General features: G+C 28.1%; 3 protein-coding genes across 8 annotated transcripts in view; 2 read left to right on the forward strand and 1 right to left on the reverse strand.

The window, feature by feature from the left end:
• LOC115233132 (complexin) overlaps positions 1-7,736 on the forward strand; it is a 147,417-nt gene extending 139,681 nt beyond the window's left edge. For all 3 annotated transcript variants that reach the window (XM_029803396.1, XM_029803397.1, XM_029803398.1), the window contains 2 exons: positions 509-638; positions 1,699-7,736. In XM_029803396.1, the coding sequence (XP_029659256.1) occupies positions 509-638; positions 1,699-1,772 (204 nt within the window). In that variant the 3' untranslated portion in view covers positions 1,773-7,736. The remainder of the gene's footprint in view (positions 1-508; positions 639-1,698) is intronic.
• LOC115233134 overlaps positions 1-22,956 on the reverse strand; it is a 188,981-nt gene that overhangs the window by 153,179 nt on the left and 12,846 nt on the right. The window lies entirely within an intron of this gene.
• The window catches only part of LOC115233131 (protein PFC0760c-like), a 12,773-nt gene continuing 9,770 nt past the window's right edge, over positions 19,954-22,956 (forward strand). Inside the window, exons 1-3 of the mRNA XM_029803395.1 lie at positions 19,954-20,458; positions 20,931-21,073; positions 22,592-22,774. Of these exons, the coding sequence (XP_029659255.1) occupies positions 20,277-20,458; positions 20,931-21,073; positions 22,592-22,774 (508 nt within the window). The 5' untranslated portion in view covers positions 19,954-20,276. The remainder of the gene's footprint in view (positions 20,459-20,930; positions 21,074-22,591; positions 22,775-22,956) is intronic.

The raw sequence follows: 22,956 nt of genomic DNA on the forward strand, positions 1-22,956 counted from the left end.
AAAATATATATATATAAAGTGTGTAAAATAGTTAATTATGTAATAATTCTAATAGTAAATTAAAAGTTATAATCACATACATTAGATGTCTAGAAAAAAGGCATGACCTTTTTTTTCAAAATTATCTTTCCTAGTTTTTGCTTTTTTTATTAAGTTAAGTAATTTTTTTCCATATATGCAAATGTACTTTTATTCTTATTACGTAAAAATAAATAATTTACAAAATTTGTGGTTTTTTTCTTGCTATTATACATAATATGTTGAACTACTAAAGTTCCTTCTAAAAGAGAGATGTATTGTAGAATATATTGAGACAGTAATATATACGTTTTTTTTTTTATTTTGTTACTGTTTATTGGCTCTTGGTATTTTAAACTTTTCTAACAAAGTAATCTTGTAACACAAACTATAATACATAAACTATATAGTATCAAATACTTGAACACTTTTAAAATACCGATTAAAATTTTATTATCTCGCTTGATGTTGTTTTTTTTTTTGTTTACAGTATAACATAAAAAAACGGGAAGAGATACAGGAAATGCCACAAGAAGAGCCTAATCCTCTGATGCGAAAGAAGAAAACGCCAGAAGAACTAGCGGCGGAGGCCGAGGCTGAGGATGAAGACGAATTCACCAGTATGTAATATTCACAATTTTATATTTCAACATATCTAATAAAAACTATTCTAATAAAGCAAATTAAAGATCGTTTAAGCTAAGAAAACTAAAAATATTTTATTAGTTTTTCAATTCTTAATAAGTCTCTTTTCAACCTTTTTGGTTTTAAAACAAAACCTCGTATAAAAAAGAATTAATTTTAAATTTTCAACTAATCTTTTTCATGAAAAATTATCTCACATCCTCGTTCTCGTATATTATAATTAATTCATAATCATTTGCATAGTAAAATTTTTGTTTTACTTAAAAATTAGCGCGAAATAAACAAGAATACCAAGAATGCCTCAAGTTTCAATTTTTTCTCTTTGAGAAGAAATTGACTTACCATATTTGAGAAACATTTAATTATATAAATAATACTGCGAATAAAAGAGCACGCTTCACGCGTTTTTCAATTTAAACTGAAAATTACATGTTTCTTAAAGTCTATGTAAATCTGCAACTATGTCAATCTATTGATTTTCTGCGCATATCTGGCGCGCAGTTTTCTCCGTAAAAATAAAACTTGTTCTAATTTTGCAAATCCATCACTGCAACTATTTTCCATATGATTGTTTATATACTAAAGAATTTTGAATGACTATTAATATATTAATTATTTTCATCTTCTGTAGAGAATACTTAATTCTAACAAATTTTAAAATTCGCGAAAAATAAATATTTCGCATAACTTTTTTTCCTAAGCATGTAACATTATTGCCATTTGTAAACTATACGTGATACATGTTTTTATTTTTCTTTTTTCTTTATGAAAATTAGATTGCGTGTGGAAAGAACTATAATCTTTCAAATCAACAATGCAGATTTCCCGATGTAGATTTCTATCTCTATTGAAACACGATCCTTTTTTTTTCTCTCCTCTTCCTTCTCTCTTTGTTCTTTATATTTTATTTGATAAACATAATTCAATCTTGGTAAAAATTTTTATTGACTTTATATTTTATTCTCTTTATTTTTCTCTTCAAGTTTTTATTATAGATATTATTAAGCATGATTTTTTGCATTTTGATTGTTTCAGAATTGAGAAATACGATAGAAACACAGGTGAACGAGCTCAAATCGCAAATCGAAAGTAAGTGTAGCCTCCAATGAGCCTATCATATCGCGCGGTTTGCGAGAAAGATGACGACGATGCCGTACGTCGTCGTCGGAATCGCGTCCGTCTGTCATCCCCTGCTGCCCAAAGGAATAAAAAAGAGAGTGGTAACAAAAAAGATGCAGCGAGAAAGAGAAACGATATGCGGAGTAGTCATCAGCATTGGACACATCGCCGTGTCGACCAATCATAAATTGATTCCAGATCCAGCAATCGATTAATCGATCGTAGTTTAAAGCAAAATGAATGACGAGGACGATTCATTTCCCACGGATTTTCAGGAGATTCCTAAAGGATTTTTCATGGCCGTCATATTTGGATGCAACTTTAGAAATCGGAAGTGATTCTATTGACAATTCTATCTCGCATGAAAATTGAGATTAGAGATAATCGAGAGTGAGAAAAATTATTATTTTTACAGACAAACACGGAATAAGTTTCTCTCTCACACACATATGAGAAAACTTAAAAATTATAAGATATTGAAAATCGTAAATTTTTACTAAAGCCAAAAAAAAATAATTGAAAAACTCGAAAGAAACTTAAAGAAATGTTGGTAACTAGAATCATGGAAAGAAAATTACTAACTAGAAATACAAAACTAAAACTTAAAGAAGAATTTAATGCTGGAGAAAGAAAGCTTCAAGAAGTATCAAAATCTAACAAGGGAAAGTACAGATGCCAATAGAATTTAAAATAAATTATCAATTAAAAACGAAAAATGGAATCTTATAAAATAACCTTAAGTAAATAACAATTATAAATATTTGAACAAAGATGTTAACCAAATAATTGAGTAAACTACTGGCGCATTTATATAGTAGATAGAAAAAAATCGGGAAGAAATCTTTATATATAAATCATCAAGATGACAAAGAATAGGATTGGAAAGTATTGTTAAGAAAATGTCAAGATTAATTCTCTCCCAAATGAAGGACTATAAATTTTAATCCAGAATTTACATACAAACTAGGATGGACATAAAAAAATTCTCAATGAATGTCCTGATATTCCCCTGTATAGTGCAACCAAGAGACACAAGCATTAACGACATTGAAGAAAAATGAAGTAAAAAATCATTGGAGAAAAATCGACACAATCGATGATTGCCGCCTTGAAGAAGCACGGAATGTGAGAAATATGTTTCTTGAAAGATATGAAGAAGAGAAGATTGCATAACCCAATAAGTGTCAAAGGAATTAGAAATCTAAAAATCTAATCTCATCTGATTCAAAAGCAAACCGCGTGGCAAAACGGAAAAAGACTTCCAGAAGAGAGCGAGAGCAGATATGATCGAAATATTGTGATGGAAAAATTCAGAAGACAAGAGTGATATAAATGATGATGAAGAGAGAAAGAGAGAGAATGCTGGCTCGACCAGAGTGTGAGTTTTTTATGTAATTGTTGCAGTTAAAACAAAGTGCGAAATGACGTTGTTTTATATAGGATAATTAGGTGTTCTGTAGAATGTGTTTAGTCGTAGTATATAGCTTATAACACGACTTAATTATCTGCTATAACAAGAATGAAGTATCCAACTGTAGATATACTGAGTTATTTTCTATTTATAGTTCGTCTAGGTATTCTACAGTTACAGAGAATTTTTGGCGCAATTTGGTGGTGGTGTGAAAATCAACCATTGATTATTGCGGGAGTTAATGAGAAATTTATCGTTTAATTATTATCAGTATATATTAATGTCTTTTTTTCTCTAAATATTTTATAGAATATCTAGTTATTCTATGTTCTAAGATCGATTCAAGTCGTACACTACGAACGTTTCAGACATGTTAATTGATTTTCGAAGAAAAATCGCGATCTTACGTTCTATAGGGAAAATCCAACGAATAAGAGTCTCGGATAAGGATATAATAATTATCCTATATAACAGAACATCTGACACAAAACATTTTTGAAATTTCCTCGGAAATTTCCTGGGGGTTCGAGGCTTCTTAAATTTCCGACAACCAATAACGTTTGACGCAAATATATTCGATAAACTATCGTGGAAAAAACGTCAAATGACATCTTTAAGATCTTGCTACAGTTGCTGGACTACTGTCGGACACAGAGTCGGATATTTGAATATAAACCTCAAAATTTCCCTATTAGATTGTCAATTAACAGCTCAAACGTACTCGTCATGCAAAAACTGTACTAACGTTTATACCATTACACATATACAGTTTCAATTAATTATCTCTAATTTTTCCGCTATCTCTTTTTATGATATTTATAAACTCTTCTTATTTAAACGATAATTGTCGCAGCTTTTGACTATAAAACGATGGCTTTCTAGCTTTACACATTATTTCCATTATGAGGTAAAAAGACAAGATATAAAATTGTGCATAATAATGGCAATATTTGATCAAAAATTTAAAATCCTAATATCAAAATATGATATTAATTAAATATGATAAAAATATCAAACGAAAATTAAAATCTGTGAATTTGTATATCAGGAAAATTCTAGTTCTAACATTTTAATTGTATCACTGATGCCAATGTTAGCAACTATATTAACTTTTATAAAATTATATTTGTAAAATCAATATCTTATTAATTATTCATTGCGTTTCAATATTATATCGTATCAATAATAATAGAAATAACTCTATTTATAAAGCAAGTGTCGGGCTAATAAGAACTAAAACGCAGAAATTAAAGCGCAAAAATTTATATTCAGTATAATTTAATTATACAAATAGAACATTTCTTTCCTATTTCGGGCCATCTTCACCAAATGTCAAAGTTTACATAAAAATAGAACAATAATGTTAGAAATTTCAGACTGTATCTCACTTCGACATTAATATTCCAATTTTATTATGACCAATTTAAATTTTGACATTTGTTGAAGATGGCCTGAGATATGGAACCGAACCGTTTTATCTATATAATTAAATTAATTTTATTAATTTAATTTTTATCTATATAATTAAATATTGAATATATAAATTTTAGCGCTTCGATTTCTGCACTTTTGCTTTTATTAGCCTGATACTTATTCTACATTATATTTTGTCTTTTTCCCCAAGATTTCTCTACAAACACAATACATAAGACGTGCAATAAACATATTAAAGATAAATATCAACGAATTAAAAACTCGACTCACGCATTTAGCGTACAATCAAGTTAATAATTCGTTAAGTAACAAATTTAGAAATTACAATTGCAGTTTGAATCTGCTAATCTGCCTCACAAGAATATATGCAGAATTGACGAAAATAATTCCAACAGTTAAATAAAGATGATAAAATAATTCGTCAACCACAAAATTTTTTTAAATTATGCGATGCTTCTTAATCAGAGCAAAAATTTAAAATTTTTGCTAGTAGTCAATGTTTTATAGTCAAAAGTTAAGAACCTCTTTTAGAATCTTGCAAATCTTATTACAATGCAGCGTCACCTGGTCGCGCAGCATACGACTCTCGGAGCAAATATATGCTTGCAAATATCACGTGCTCGAAAATGCAAGGCGCAGAAAGTTTAGCCCCTTATGCTCGTCATAATGACGATACACACATAAATAAAAGTAGATAAATAAATAAGAAAAGACGAAAGAAGCAAAAAAAGAAACGTACGCTAGCACGTTAAGTTTTTAGGAAGAACTATTCAGATAATGAAAAATAATAAAAAGTAGTTGTGTGAGTTATATAGTTGATAGAACTTCGTTCGACGACTGTGTTAATGTACTACGAGAAGAGGGCGATGACGAAAGAGGAGTTCTTATTATTATATTGTTATTGCCATTATTAGTGTAACGCTCTTCTGATATTGTTACGAGCCGGTATTTAAAGGCAAACGGCGAGAACGCCATGGAAAACGGTCATCGAAAAACATGAAGATAACTAGATGATTGCTCTGCTATTTAAAAACTGAATAAGATTATTAATTGAAGAAATCAAATAAAAATAGTGAAAAATGATATCAAGAAACAAGAACACATACAATTTCATTAAATTTAGAAACCAGAAAAATGAAAACCGATACATATAAACCAAACGCAGGGGGGTTATTGGACTTCTTTCTGTTTTTCAAATTTCTTAAATTTTTTATAGAATCTTTCTTTATATTTTAAACATTCTATTACATATATAATTTAATGTTATTATAAAAAATAATTGTAATCTTTAAATATAAAAATATTATTGCTCCGAGTTATCGTATTATTTAATATCTATTTATTAGAATTGTGAATGTATTTATTTAACTGCTTTATAATTGACATTAAAATATCTTTAAATCCTCGTTTTTTTTCCTATTTCAGAACAAATTTTACATACCAAATCTTTTAATGTTATGTTTTGTTAGATTTCTAAGATTCCTATATATTATTAGATTTTTATTTTTATATTAAATACGAATGTATGGACAATGGATGAACTAAATAGAGCATTGACTCTGAGATTGAAATTTAATCAATGTGTGACTTAAAAATATACATATTTATATGATACTCTTCTCTCACTTATCGAAACTGGAAACTTTTTAAATTCAGTTTACATTAATCAGTTCTATTATCATGCGGAATATTCTGCAGCCATTGTGTATCTTTCAATTACATGCGCACGCGCATACACATACGCACACACATCCACAAACATCATGAGAATTTTGATATATCAAACCGCATCTAATTTTTGATGTTAGACATCTGACCTGCACTTTTTAGTTTATTATTAAATACCTTTTATTTAATTTTTTATGTTAAATATTACCATAAAATTTAATCTTCTAAATTTTTTTTAAAAGAACTGGGCTTTGAATTTATATATTTAGAGCGCTAATAATTATATAGAACTGTCATATATCACTAATATATATACTCAAAATATGAGATTTGTGTGCGGCAAGAAATGGGAATATGTATAAAAAGCGAGAGGGAAAAAAGACGTTTAATATACATATTATAGAGCAATTTTTGTACGGGAGACAGAGAGAAGCAAGATGTATTTCATTATTTGTAAGCATTAAATTTCTACACATTATAACGTTTCTTAATCTTCACGCAAATAGCAGGATAATGATATAATAAATTAAAAAGAAAATTGGTTTCATAAATAATAAATGGCAAATAATAACGCGATAAATTTATTTTAATACAGTTTTGATAAGATAATGTCAAAGCAATTTAATGACAAAAAGTATTTTTAGTCATTTATTTGATTTTTTCTTTATTTATATTTATTAAGTTAATTGCTTAATTATCTTGTTAAGTGTTTTTTTGATTTTTCAAACTTAATCGTTCGATAATTTGAATTTTATGGCAAACTTTTACGTTTTTTTTCAAGCAACTTAAAATAAAATCGAAAAAAGTTTTGTTATCTGAATAAATTTATAATTTGATACAAAAGTTAGATTTTATAAAGTTTGAAAAATTGAAAACAAGTTTAATAATAAAATAATTAGAGAAATGATTACAGATCAGCTGGATATTATTCCATTAGCTTATAGTTTTAAAAATATTATTTTAAATTATCATTTTAGAGAGATATAATTATTAAAGACCCCATTTTCTATCTTTCTCTTAAACTTGGATCATCTTCTGTCTCTTACTATTTAATGTTTCCGCTTACAAACTTGATATTACAGATATTTTCCTCTTTATTAGCAAAAGAATTCTGAATTTCTAATATTTTAGAACTTTTTAAATCATATCAATTTTGTTTAGATTCTATATTTCTTTTTTTTTTGTTTTTTATCTTTCTCTTTCTTACTTTCTACTTATTACGTTTTGCGCTTTTTTCTCTCTTAACCTATTTCGCTGTGATTTTTCCATTCAAATTTTATATTGTAACTTTGTATTTATATTGTGCTTTATCTGTATGGTATATTGTAAAGAGAGAGAGAGGAGTATCAGTGATTCTTTCGGAAACAACTTGCATGCTGTTGTGCGTAACTCCTTTAAAATTATGCGCACAACACAAACATACATACACACACAAAATAACGTTTGGTAGCAGCATAAAGAAAGAACAGCGCCCGTGTCCTTATAAAATCCATAGTAAAATTTTTTTATTTCGGAATAAACTCCTTGATTAATGAACAATTTGATTTTGATTTGATTGTGTTTCTGTAAACTTTGCTTAAAAGATTAATAAAATAAAAACAAGTATATAAATAAAAAAATTAATAAAAATAAAGAGAATATATGACTATAAAAAAAAAAAACAAAAAAAACTATTTGGACTATTTGAAAAAACGGGAAAAATCAAATCAAATTCTCATACGTCTAATACACAATTTTCAATTAACAAAATTTATATAAAAAATATTAATTTTATATAAAAAATTCAAGTCCGAGAAAAGACTCGAGTGCTGCTATCCGAGGGTTAATTATCGTCGAATAAACAGCACTGTTTTACGAGCATAAATAGTCAAGAGGATATTTCGCTCTGCACATTCATTCTATACTCTCATCGCGAAAGACCGCGAACTTTCTCCCGCAATTCGCCGGAACAACAGAGCCGTCTTTCCGAAGATCGCAAAGTTTGGTGGCGGTCGAAAGTTTCGCAAAAATCGCTGACAACGCGCTACTATTCTTCCTTTTTCTTCTTCTCAGTTTTATCCCTTTCAGCTGCACTCTCTGTTTCTCTCACCTTTCCTTTCTCTCTCTCTCTTTCTCTTCCTCTTTCTCTTTCTCTCTCTCTCTCTCTCTCTCTCTCTCTTGATTTCCAGAGAAGAAAACTCCGTCATTCGATGCGACTCGGCAGCTGTTTGCTCGCGAAAAACAAACCAAAAACTTTTCCTTCAGCATTTGACTTATTCCTATTCCCCTTTCGGTTTTGCCTGAGAGACGGATAAGAATTTTCATTAAGGCTTAAAGCTCTACGTGAAAATTTGAATTTCGTGATTTTTAAACACGCATTTTCAACGAGAGCGATTGAGGAAAAATTCACATATAAATTAACTATAAAAAGAAATCAATCCTTCCTCAAAAGATTAAATACATAATACCGTAAAAAATAATCAAAAGTAATTGCTGGTTATATTTATAATAAGTTGTCACAGACAGTAAATTATATCAGTATAAATTGTAACAAATTTTATTTCATTAAATTCATATAAAAATCTGTAGAGAAAATTTCTTCCATTTTAGAATAAATTAATTAATATATTATATCTTTTTAAATATTTTCTTATTTGAATTAAATGCTAATGTAGTTTCATAAAATATAAGTTTATTTAGATGTGAAGAAATAAACTGCATCTGTCGGATTGTAGAATTGACCAAGTTTTCTCTGTATATTTTATGTTAATTAAATTAAACCTTTTTGTATTTATATTTGTAATATTTCTCTCTCTCTCTCTCTCTCTCTCTCTCTCTCTCTCTCTCTCTTGCTCGCTCGATCTCCTATTATTATTTTTACATTTTTTTTTATGGAATTATGCAAAGAAATAATGTCAAATAACATTTTAATCTCCAACGATTCACGCACAAGAATCAAGGAGACAATATCATATCCAAGGTGCAGAAAGAACAAGAAATTATTTTTTATGATATATTTTTGACGTGCATTGGATATGTAATCTCTTTCATGTATCTGTCGATGTGCATGTCGAATTTTTACTCGACTTATCGTGTCTTCTCTGTCTTCTTCTTCGTCAATGTCGCTGTCTGATTGGTCACCTTCGTCGCACAGCTTATTGCTCTCGTGTAACTATTTGTCTAGCTAAAGATCTTCGAAAATTATCCTATGATGGGTAATTCATTCTGCAATTAATCCCAAATGGTGCAATCAATATTTGTATACTGAAATCTACCACAATCTCAAAAAAGTTAATTTTTGTCGCACGTTTTATTTTAGCTATAGATAGTAACTTTTTCCTTTACTATTATATTTTATTCATTCGCGAAATTCTTATGTGAAAAGTATATATAATAACTCTCTATATTATAAAATACAATATAAAATAAATGTATAACAGCGATTACAATATATATTTATAATTTCAATTTGCCTTATTAATATAATTCTATTATTAATTTTATTTCTAATTCTATTTGACTCATAAAATTATTGACAATATTATTTAAATACGTATTTAGAATTTTATTATTATTATTATTATTGTCATTATTAGTATTATAATATTTTATTAATAGTTTTAGAATCCTTATATATATTTTTGTTATAAAATTTACAATAAATTTAGTCAGCTTCTTAGAATTTTAAAGAATACGGATTAATATAATCAAAGAAAAAATATATATGTATATATTTACAAAAAGATATACGCATGCATATATGTGTATATGTATGTATAACATGCATGCAAATGTGTGTACGTATATATACATATGTATCTAAATATTTTGTTATCAGAGATAAAGAGAAACAAACGAGATCATTTTCGAAGATCTGATCTCGGCCGAACTTTATGCTCTTTCCTCTAAATCGTCTTGCACGTTTAATTACCCTAATTAAATCTCATAACTCCAAACATGGACGATAAAATTATAATATTTTTATTTTATCATCAAATTAATAACATTACATATATACATTACGATATAATCTTTGAGAATTTTCAATTTTTATATAATTGCGCACCAGGATTTTACAATTAGACAAACTTTTCATGGACTTAAATGGAAATCTTTTATTCGCAAAAAAATTTTTTATTAAGGATTTTATTTATTTACGTCTTTAAATAATATTTTTTGAATTTTCAGAGTTTCGTAGTTATGAGTTTTGAATTAGGGCACCGATATGGTGTGTGCAATGATATCGCTATTATATTCTTCAAACATCTTCGCGATGTACAGTTCAGATTTTATCCAAAGCGATGTTATACTCGAAGTCAATTACTCAATGTAAATCGATTCACGGAAGATATATGCATAGTTTTTCTCGTATAATTTTCGATACATGCTATATATTTATCCGCTATAGATGTGTAAACCAAGTATATCCATGGAATTGATTAAGAACTGCAAGCGCAAGCATTAATATTTCCTAATATAAAAAAAATTTTTTATATTCTTTCTATTCTTATAGTCATTATAATGTGACTGATATACATGTAAAATAATAAAAGTTATTATGAAGATTACTTTAAGAAGTTATTACGAGTTCAAAAACATGTAGAGATTAAAATTTTGAGACAAATTTGTTAAATTATAATTTTATAAAAACAAAACGGTTATGAAAAAATTCAAACATTTCAATATGTTTCTAATAACGCACTCGAGAATCTCAATGTCTGGAATGTTGAGAGCTTTCGAGAATATTAAAATTTTAATGCTTTCGCTTGTATAAAGAGATGCGGCGATACATTTAAAGGACCAGGAATGTTCCGCGGAACAAATTTTAATCAACAATTAAAAGCGGATTGTATAATTAAAACCACATCAACACCCAATAATTTAAATCTTCTAACAAAAAATAGATAGATTCATCATGACGGAGACGTTATCCTGATCTACTTAATTGTAATGACCACTTAAACGCAGTAATTAGCAGTGACGTAAAAATATTTTGCTTAATCGCTCTCTCTCGTCTCACTTATCGCGACTTACTCTCCTCTAATAAATTACCTAACCTAATCGTAATCACCCTGCATTAATCTCTATACTAATTTCTTAGCTGCTACTGCTCTAGAAAACTATTCGTGTGTGTCTATGTAGCTTTCAAAAATATGGGAATCGATATTGTGGTAACATATAATTAAATGTATTTGTGTGTTTCCATTTCTCTAAAAATAAGAAGAAAATTAATATTTTTAGTTAACTACTTAATTTTAGATTATTTCTTTAATTATAACTCTATCAAATCGTTTCAATACTTTAAATACAATTGCAATGAAGTATAACTTATTTGGTTTTAATGAGAAACATGTCTTGATTATTATTATTATAAAATTGGATATGGCTTAACTTATACTTCATATTAATTGAAAAATTTTTTGATTTGAAATTGAACAATTTTTTATTCCCATATTAAATAAGATGTGTGTGACATGCATGCATTCTTTGTATGTCGTAATAATATACCGTTGTTGCTATCCAAAGGACATGAATGTAAACCTGAGAAAAATGCATCGATCAACTATTGTACTTGCACTTATCTGAATTTCATATTTTCATGTACTAAGTACATAATATTTAAAAATATTAATTTTTCTCTATAATATCTTTTTCGCCTTTGATGGGTTTTGCTTTGCTTGCTTTAAGCTATAAAAATGTGCTAGATTCGATTTCAAATATATACGTGTATCATACACGTGTTCCATTGTAAGTAAAATCGTCAAAATTGTCATCAAAATCCGTAAAATTTGTTTTATTGGATTTATATATTCTGACAACTTTGATATTTAAAATATTTTGAAACATTTCGCTTGATATATTTGATTTACGTGCCACTATATTTGACATGACATATAACAATCTTATATTAAGATCTAAAACTCATTAAATGAGAATCTCATGAAATGGAAAATTTTAAATTTTATTCATCAAGTGCAAAGTTTACTCAATTTTGCTAGGCTGATCGATGCATTCGCCAACTTTTCTTCAAAATAATAAAAAACAAAAATTGTTTTTCACCCTCGGGATACTATGTGTACTTTAACTATTTCCAAAAATCGTAAATTATTTCTTATTTAATTATCAGAAAATTACTAAACTGATATTTAATTTATCGGATAAATAAATTAATTCACATATTTATTAATAAAAAAATAAAACTCAGAAAATTTTACGAAAAAAATTAATTTATGGTAAATCATTTCACGATAACTGTGGACAAATATGGAATTTCGAGGGCGAAAGATATCTTGCTTATATCAAAATATTGTTATTCGATGGAAAAATCGTATGTTCTTTCTCTCAATTCCTTAGAAATGAGATGGCAATATAGTGTACTTTCTCTTCATTAAATATTTAGATCTCTCTGTAATTTCTTCGTAGTATCACTTATAATGTAATTACTCTTACATGTAACGCGTATATATGTTGTGTGCATTGCATCCTACTCTTCTCTATTCTATACTTAATAATCTATGTAGTGAAATAGAAGAAAATATGGCGTATGTAAAGTAGATAAACATCGAGTGTTCGATGTTATCGCTGATGCTGATGTTGCTGACTAATGTCGTGTGTCGTTGTTATTTCTTAATAATCAACTTTAACCCTAAACAATATAAGAATGTTATTTCTCGATTTCGAAAGAATATTATAAATAATATAACTCTATACATAATTCTAAAATATATTATAAAAATGTTTATTTTATATAAATTATTATTATATCTATTATTATTAGATATTAATACTTATTATTGTTATGTATTTATTACCATAACTAAGATAAAAATTTTCTTGGCTGCTATAAAATCAAATTACGTTGAGTTCTTGAAATAAATTTCTTTGAAAAGAAAATCAATGAGAGATCAGGCATCTACAATATAATTAAGAATAGGATTTACAGTTAAATTATAAATTATATTGTTTAGGGATAATAATGCTCGTCGCCATGTCGCTAATACGAGAGAAAAAATCGTCGGAAAATTTCTGCAACTTGAGGAATTTTCCGCACGACAGCTTGATGTACTTAACAGTGAAAATGAAAAAAAAATTTAAATGACTTGACGCATATGATCATGTTATTATCTTGCGTCTCTCTCTCTTCATTCACTATCTCATCAATTATAATCATCGCTTTAATTATAATCATTATTTATAATGAATTGCAAACATAAAAATGAGAAAAAAACGTTTTTATGACTTAATAAAAAAAAATTACAAACTCATAGAAATCAGAAAATCCACAAATTATTACATTAAAACTTGTGTCGAGTTTTTATTACTCGCTAACAATTTTTTTAATAAATTATCAAATTCTGTTACTTTTTAGAATTAGTAAGAGTTAGTTTTAGAGAGATCTTTATTATTTAACATAAATTTTTGTTAGTCAAACACACGTGACTACCGTGCGTTATTTTAAATTTCTATTCTTTACTTCTGATACACGTTTTACACATTTTATACTTAGAATAGATTCTATTATTTAAATTAGATAATTAATTTTTATTCCTCTATCATTATTTCTTAATCGTAGTTCTTTGATATTTTCCAAAAACAAAAAAGCTTGCATCTTTTTCTCTATGGCCATACTTGTATCTCTGAAATATTCTCGGACTTGCTCAAATTATCTTTACATTTGTCTCCCGTGCGTGCTGTATAGCATGTAGTATCTACTTACAAAGCAAGTATATAAATTTCCACACACTAAAGAATCTAACACTTTCGCTCCCTTTCCCTTCAGCCACCCTAAGCCAATTTCGCGCGGCACGTGGCACGTGATATATAATATACATATTTATATATATACATGTCAAAAAAAAAAAAAAGGAGATACAGAAAGAGAAAACGAGTTAAGCTTACTCGATGATTCGTGTTTCGTAGATTTTCGCGTGATGTGAAAAACAAAACACTCTCGAAATAACGCAAGGCTCATCCCGCACTCTTCGACGTACTGAATATTTATCTAAGCTAATACCGATCGATCTGTCAGCTGATCTACCGTGAAGTGAAGTTAGTTTTTGTCTCACTTCTAATTATCGAGGGAACATATACAAAGCGCGGATTGACTATATAGAATAATATAAACGATCCAACAAATTTAATTAACGATTCATTGCGTTTAGTACAAACGTCTATATTTATAGACGTAGAGTATCTAAAATTATGGCTTATATATATAATTAAAGTAGGCAAGTGATAGAACGAAGTGGATATATTCCTTTTTACAAAAAAGAAAAAAAAATGCAGCTACTATTTTCTATACTTGCCTATTCGCGTTACGTACACGGTGATATTTGGAATTTTTCTACGCCGTATTTAGACTAAATACAAATCGTATTTAACTTCAGCAGTCAAGAAGCGTTGAAGTCATAAAAATTAACTCCTCTTCATCGATTGTAGACTACGGAATCTCGTTGATCGCTCGATCGTTCCTCGAATCAATTGTTTTTGCTCTGTTAAGTCGTTCAAGGAACGCTCCATGCAGATCATAGATTGACGATAGAGCGGATAAATTTCAAATGTGATTGGTTCGTCGAAGAATAATAAACAGGAAGGAGGAATGGAATATTGAATAAACTTGAATAAATTTACTTCGCATTACATCTACATCGCGAAATCGTTATAGTAATTTGTAGATTTCAGAGAAATTTCAAAAAAATCTTGAGACTTCAACATTCAATCTTAATATCAGAAAAATTAATTTTTTGTATATAAATTTTGAATATTTTTCAATTAATCTACAAAAAAAAAGCGCCTTTTTTAAATTTTGATGTGGACGATTCAAATTTTTGAAAATGCAAATCGTCTATTATTCCGTTCCTCCATCTTTTTCGTGCGTCTAGTAAACAAATGTCGATCCTTCTTAATAATCAAGACAACTATTAAGAGGATAGAATCAGTAATAATTCTTAAAAAGAGAAAATAACCTCGTTAAGTCCCAAATAGCGCCGAAAATTTTAAGGATCAAGACGGCAGACGTTATGTTTTTCTCATGTATATAAAATCTCTAGGAACATCTCGACTTACATCTTAACTCGTTATCGTTTTTACAATAATAGTTTTATCGTGAAACCGCAACCGAGAGCGAATACGACAAAAGAGAAGTTACAATACGCGCGGGTTTCTCACTTCCTCGAGAGATTCGTGTTTATAAAAAAGTTCCTAAATAGGTCCTTTAGGTCATAGATAAAGCCTTAAATAAACTTCGAGGACCCCAGAGACATGTAGGTCTTTGATATAGGCAACATCTCGACATAAATTAAATTCTATTACTAAATCTGAATCTTAGATGAATTCTTGGATCTATGAGTTCTTATATCCTTGGAATTGTAGATTGTTGAACTCTTAGATATTCGCGTCATAGGATTTATATAGATCCTCGAGGAAATTCTTAGATCCGAGGATTCTTCAAGTTTTCGATTATGTGATAACAAAGAGATCTCAAAATATTAAGACTCTTAACTTTTTTGCAATTAATTGTCATTTATCAACTGAAACGTTAATACTATATTCGAAAATATTATTTATTCGTTTCAAAATCAATTGTTTAAATTGATTGATACAGGATCTCGAGGAACGTTGAGAAATTCGCGAACACCGACTTGGCTATTCAGAGACAACGACACAACGCATTATAAAGTAATAATGATAATTAACGTTAATCGATTACTATACGATCACTCACATCGCGAGAGGTGATGACGATGATGATCATTTTGTACAGGCTGTCCACGAACTATTACATTTCCCTTAAGTATTCTAGCGGGACAAGAAAGTCAATGTACAATGTACAAATGTTTAAACGTCTTGACATTCCTGCCGCCTTCCCTTTTCCTCCTCTCCCTCCTCTTTCCTGACGTTCAAACAAGGGTCGTTGTCTTCGATTATCTCTCTAAAGTTTTGAGAAGCGCGATAGTTCGGGGACACTTGTAACTAGAAAAGTTAGGCGTTAAACAAGATACATCATTAAGAATGAAATTAACAAACCAAATGTGGTTAAGAAGAGTAGGTTAGTAGGTACTTTAGATTTATATATAAAAGAATGCTGAGAGAATATTTATGGAAATGAGAGCGAGAGAGAAAGAAAGAGAGAGAGAGAGAGAGAGATTAATGAATGAATTGCGAAAGGAAAAGCGTTAAAAAGACTCCGCATTTTCGACTGCCATTCGAGTTAGGAATGATACGTTATACCAACATGTCCGAGCGAACTTGTGCGATGTTTGTAGGAAACGAGTTATTATCGCTCTCATCGGAATCGTGTACAAGGTATCTAGACCAACCGCATTTTCTTCGATTTACAAACTTTTCGATTAATTTTAAATTAATTATTTCAAGAATTTAATGAAACATTATCTTTCTAACATTTTTTTTTTTAATTTTGTTATTACATATTTTTTCAGTATAATCAAACCTTTCTTAAAGTCTACTTAAAGTCTATTTAAAATTGTTTACGAAACAATCTTTTGTTGTATAATAGCAATTTCAAAGCTTTTTTTTCGATCGCTTATTAATTAAAAATTATGATACCTTGATATTGTTATTATGATACCTTGATATTATTGCTAAAATGTTTGCCAAAATCGATTTAACATTAACGATAAAATCAGCAGTTAAATCAAAGAAAGTGCCATTGATTTCTAAGGCCCCTGTATATTGTTCAACGTTACACTTACTTTTTAAAATTTATTATTATTATATTAAAAATTTGTAAACGTGATCAACTTTTCTTAAATGCGTGAATTTATTATATTAACTTCGTAGTATTGTCCAAACATTTGAACTGTACAATTCAAATGTTTGAAGATTGTATAAATTGTTTTAGATTAAAACTTGTCTAATGTTGATTGACATTAGTATATATTTCTGTTATTAACCTATTGGAGTGCTAAACCATCAAACGAGTTGTCACAATTATGGAGTAAAAAAAGTGGAATGGATAATTTATTTAATAAGCAAATTTAATTAACTTACGGAAGGAGATATTAAGAGTAACAAGAAATAATGAAATTATGAGAAAAAAATTGTAACTTTATATTAATTACCTTTTTGACTTTTAGAATCGAATGTAACTCCTTTCATAAGAAAAACATTTAAAATATAATAAAGAATAAAAGTCATGATGATCCTAGTAGATGTAAAATTAATGTGACAAGCTACTTTGATGGTTAAAATGAAATCTTTTGCCTTATTCAGCGTTAATGATTGTCGTATTTGTTCTTGACGGTAGCGTATGTTCGATATTGTTATTGAGGACCAGACTCTTCGTGATTTCGTTAAACCGAGAAGCAATACTGTCGATGCCTACAATTACTATTATCAAACGAGTGCTTAAGTATATAATGATCAACCTCATCCCGGAATTCTAATACGAGGTTATTGACCATTTAATTTCATATTATGTGTGTTTTATATTATAAAACCACCATTAGACATATTTCACTAAAATAATGTGAAACAAAATTATAATTTACTTATAATAAATATTTTATCACACACATATATATACACACACATATATTCATATACATATATACACACACATACGCAACATGTATATGTATGTATGTATATATATATATATATATCTTGAAAAACAATATTTTGAATTATATTGGTTATTATTGAGAGTAACTAGAATTCTAGGATTAACAGCGAAAAATCTGAAAACTTTTGTGACAACTTTTCGCAGAGAAAGAGAGAGAAAGAGTGAGATTGCGAGAGAGATCTCTATGACATCTCCGCGAAACAAAACTGAATATTTTATTTTAAAAGTATCCGTTGAGAGAAATAAAAATAATTGCATAATTGCTTAAGCTTGGGTTAATCTAATCTAATTTGAGATTATAAGTAAAATCTGAGCTTATTTTCTTTTATTAGCAAATATATCTGCGAAAAGGTGCCCTTAAATTAGAACGATTTAGAATAAAATTGTTTGGGAAATTTAGCAGCATCGAGTAGAATGAGAAAAAAATGAACGAGAATCGCACGAAGCTTGCTCGGAGTATGAATGGAAGGTCGTGAATGATCTAAAGCCTGGACTTTCGAAACTTGCGAACGAATTCATCGATTTGTAGAATCATGTTTTCCTAGACTTGACATTTCAAAGATTTTTAGATTCTTTGTTTTTTCGGTCATAAAATCAATAACCGAATTTTCTAAAATAAATAAATCTTTAGTTGCTCAGATATTTAAAAAATTTTTTTCTATCTTTTCAAGATTTTATATTTTGTTATAGAATCTGCAATTAAATATCGAGTATCTTGGTAAAAAAAAAATTAAAAAACTGTAAATATTAAATCCATTTATAACTTTCTCAAAGCTTATTTAAATTAGTATTTATGTGATCTAACAATTAAATTTAGAAAAACCTTTTTTTCTAAAGTAGGAGCAATGGAAATGTGACAAAAAACGTGATAAAATACGCGCATGTTAATTTTTTAGCTCTCATTTTCAATAATATTTTAATCGAAAAGCTCGAACAATACGATCTACGAGTGTATGTTTTTCCAACAGTGAAAATCGCTTGGATAAATATATAAAAGAATCCTACTTTGAGAAAAAGATAATGTTAATTTAGACGAATGAGTTGTGTATTAAAATTTAAATGAGTTCTGTTTACGAATTTAATTGTTAGATTATTTATTCTCTTTTTATGACTTGTTAAGTATTTGTGTGCATCTTTTGTTTTATAAAAAGACTAGAATTCAGAAATTCTCGCATCAAAGGATTATTTTGCGGATGAAGAAAAGAACATTGAAGAAAGACAGAAAGCTCGCGTGAACAAAGGAAAGCAAAGCAAAAAAAAGATGATAGCAGAGGAGTAAAACTCTTGTATAAAGTAGCAGTGCGTAGCGGCTAATCTAATCGATAAAGGAATGACACAAACGAGTTTATTGTTGAATATAATAATGTATTATGTAACATTATAAAAAAACAAAGTAAAAAAGGAGCAAAGAAGGAGGCAAACACGATGATAATATTATATTGTTGTTAGATATATATATATATATTATATATATACATATATGTATATATATACATATGTATATGTATGTATGTATATAACTTAGGTATTAAGTAACCACCCAACATTCACCCACACAAGTATACACTCTCGCAGGATATACAGGGTGTCTCGAAAAAAATGTATTCCAGTAGAGGAGACGCTTACTGCTCGAGTAAAATTTACGTTTGTTTTTTTCTAGCGATTCTAATCCGAAATATTTGTTGACAATTAATAAAAAGCGAAAATATATATAACTAAACGTATTTTATTTTCTTATTTCATCGAATACTTCCCCCTTACCAGTACCCCCTTACCAGTACTCCCTTACCAGAATTCTTATTGTTAAGCATAAATTTAAGAGATTAGGGTCCCCGGGAATTCAAGATTTTAGCACACTAAAGATATTGGTATCTGTCAATTCTTAAACAATAATATGTCAATCAAATTATGTTGCTGAAGAAATTGAGAATTTCATCAAAATACAATTCGCGAATTTTCGCTGTGTGTGCACATTATCTGTTTATGCATCAAAATTCGCATTTCGAAACTTGTACTAAGCAATTTTCATCGTGACACGATTTCAGAAATATCGACTTCAATGCATGTGACATCTCAGTACGCATAAAAAAGTCTCTCGAATTGTTGTGTTAGTTTTTTACGCGCATACACGTTAAAACTTTATTAAAACTTTCGCGAATACATAATTCAAATTTTTACGCACTTCTCAATTTTTTTATATTTCTTATATTTTTCTATTTTCTCGAACTTTGTCACAGCTTAATACGCATTGACTTCTTTTATATCTATATCTTAAATATTTTTAATATTTAAGAAAAATGTCAGACTCAGAAAAGACAAAATATTTTTAATTGTGTTAAATTAATACTGTGTTAATATTAACGGTGTGAAATAGAATGAAAACCAAGAATTAAATGTAACAAGTAACCGAAAATAAAGATGATCTATCATCGACAATATGTTGGCTTGCTTTTGCAAGTAATCTATTTTATCGCGAATTGCCTCGCGGAAAATTTAATACTTAATGTAAACTATAAAAAACCAATTGCCGTAACTAGTGACGCGTTTCTCAGTTTTACATTGGATCCAGCAACGTTGCTGCATAGCACCGATGCACTCACGTAAGTATTTAAATAATTAAAAAGAAGAAAAAAATTTACAAACATTAATAAAATATTAATTAAAAATAATCATTCTGTTTTGCAAGAATATTTTATTGAATTAATAACAAAGTTTTAGTTAATGTTTTGTCAATCTTTCAGAAACAAATTAATTTTTGACACATTTTTCAATTTTATTAAATATTTTAATTTTTTTATTAAATATTCTAAGCACAAACATTGTAATACTATTAGAAGTTTTTAATTGTTGTCGATAAAATACTAAATTTTGAGGATTATTTCTGTTATATATATATAATTACTGTCACATATATAAACACAATATAATACATTCATAAAATTTAAATTTTATTTTATTATGATCTATCTTTCTGTAATTGAGAATATAAAAGAAGATGTCAGTTTGCGCTCAGATACTCTGTGTGTATAAAAAAAGAAATGTATATTATCACAATCTGTATTAATCATTCAGCAAGAATATCGAGAGAAGCACAAACATGGCCCGAGGTTTGGTGCCTGCCTACATTCGTCTTGGAGGACCACAAAGCAACTCTTATATCTTCGAGAGAGCATATTTACATAATGCTGATGTCGATTCAAATAACACGCTTTTTGGTAAAGTATTACATTAAATATTTTAAATAAATTTTTCTTTGTAGATCTCTTAAGTAAACCCAGAAACTTTTAACGAACTTTTAACGATATATACCCGAAAATGTATCGTGTAAAAAAAATTTATAATTAGTTCCACTTAATATTAAATTAATCATAAAGATTGTTTTATTCCTTCTGTATCTTTTCTTGTGTAATAGTTGTGTTATATATATATTTATTATTTCATATAATAATTTTTATTTGTATATTTCGTTTTGTCATATAACTATTTTGTTAATATATAAATTATATAATTTATGAGATTATATTTTAATTAAAAATAACTTATAGATTCTCTAATAAAATAACTATATGACAATGAAATTTATATCATATAAAAAAAAACCAATTTTTTATTACATAATTTAATGCAATAGTTCGTTGATATATTTTATGTAAATATAAGAAACGTTGAAAAAACAATACTAGGCGATTACACCGAATCGAGAACTACATTGCAAAAATGACACAAGTAAACTCTTTAAACAAAAATATAAAGATTAATTGTTATTATATTTTCAATATGGCAATATTGTAATTTTTGACCATGCGGCGAGTCTAGTCATCAGAGTAGACAGACTAAAAGGATAGCAAGAACGATGTCAATGAATGAGGAGAGCGGCGCGATGACGTAATGCTAATGTCATTAATTCATTTTGAGGTTGCCAGTTATATGCACGTCCATTAGCCTTGATGGCAAGAACACCCAGTGAACGTCATAATGCAACGTCGACAAGCTCCGAGATAATAGTATGATCGCGAATTGCAAAAGCGTCGATGTAATATTTAAATTATTGCACTTGTGCAGAAGCGAATCAGTTAATATTTATACAGACTAACAAGGCAATATGTATACATATAAGGCTCGGCAAATTGTACATTTTATTTAAAACACAACTAGTATATACATATAAATCAAGGTTGAATAAATAATCATTTGCTGATGTAATTATAAATATAAACTTATTTTCGATTAGTATTGGTTAATCATTAATCAGCTTATTTCAGTAAATTCTTAAATATAAATCTTTATTTATGATTAATCGCATTTCGCGTATCTCTCTCTATTTTGTTTAATTAAAAGTTTTCGTTTAGTAAGCTAAAGCTTTAAAAAGAAACTAGAATATTTAATTCTTCTCTTAAGTAGCTAATTTATTTGAAAAACTATTTACCTATTATTTATTTAATTAGTTAAATCAAACTTTTATTGCCTCGCATGTAGAAAAGATGCGAAAAATAATATTGAAGAAATATATTGAAAAGTTGACCTTTGAAAATATATCAATCATCTGCATGTTTCAGGACATTATTATCTCAATTGTATTTCTCATAGAAAGATAAATTTTTAACAATTTAATAATTTTATATATAGAATGTGTGTGTGTGTGTGTGTGTGTGCGTGTGAGATTATCACTATTCTTTGTTTAGATCTAGATCGTTCTACAGAACGTTTGAATTTTACATTTTTTAATTTTGTAGAAAAGCAGTGGACACTGATACACCAATGGACGAAAAACGTCGGATTAGATTTGATCATATCCATCGCACCTCGATATATCGAGAATGAATCAAAAATGCATTCCAAAAATTCAACGAATATAACGGAGCTTCTCTCTTTTAGCGATTTCATGGGTTACAACGTCAGCTGGCAATTGGGTTATGGTAAAGTCTTCGAAAACTCTGTGTTTTTAAGATAATGATATATATAATTAGTATTTAATATTTAAAAACGCTTAAAATTTTGAAATTTTTAATTTTTCTTAAATATTTTTGGAAAATACATTTTTTAAATATTTTATGAATTGTTCTATAAAAAATATAACATATTTATATATTTCTAAAAT

The sequence above is a fragment of the Formica exsecta genome, unplaced genomic scaffold (genome assembly GCF_003651465.1).
Source record: "Formica exsecta isolate Colony F162 unplaced genomic scaffold, ASM365146v1 scaffold160, whole genome shotgun sequence".
Taxonomy (NCBI): Eukaryota; Metazoa; Arthropoda; class Insecta; order Hymenoptera; family Formicidae; genus Formica; species Formica exsecta.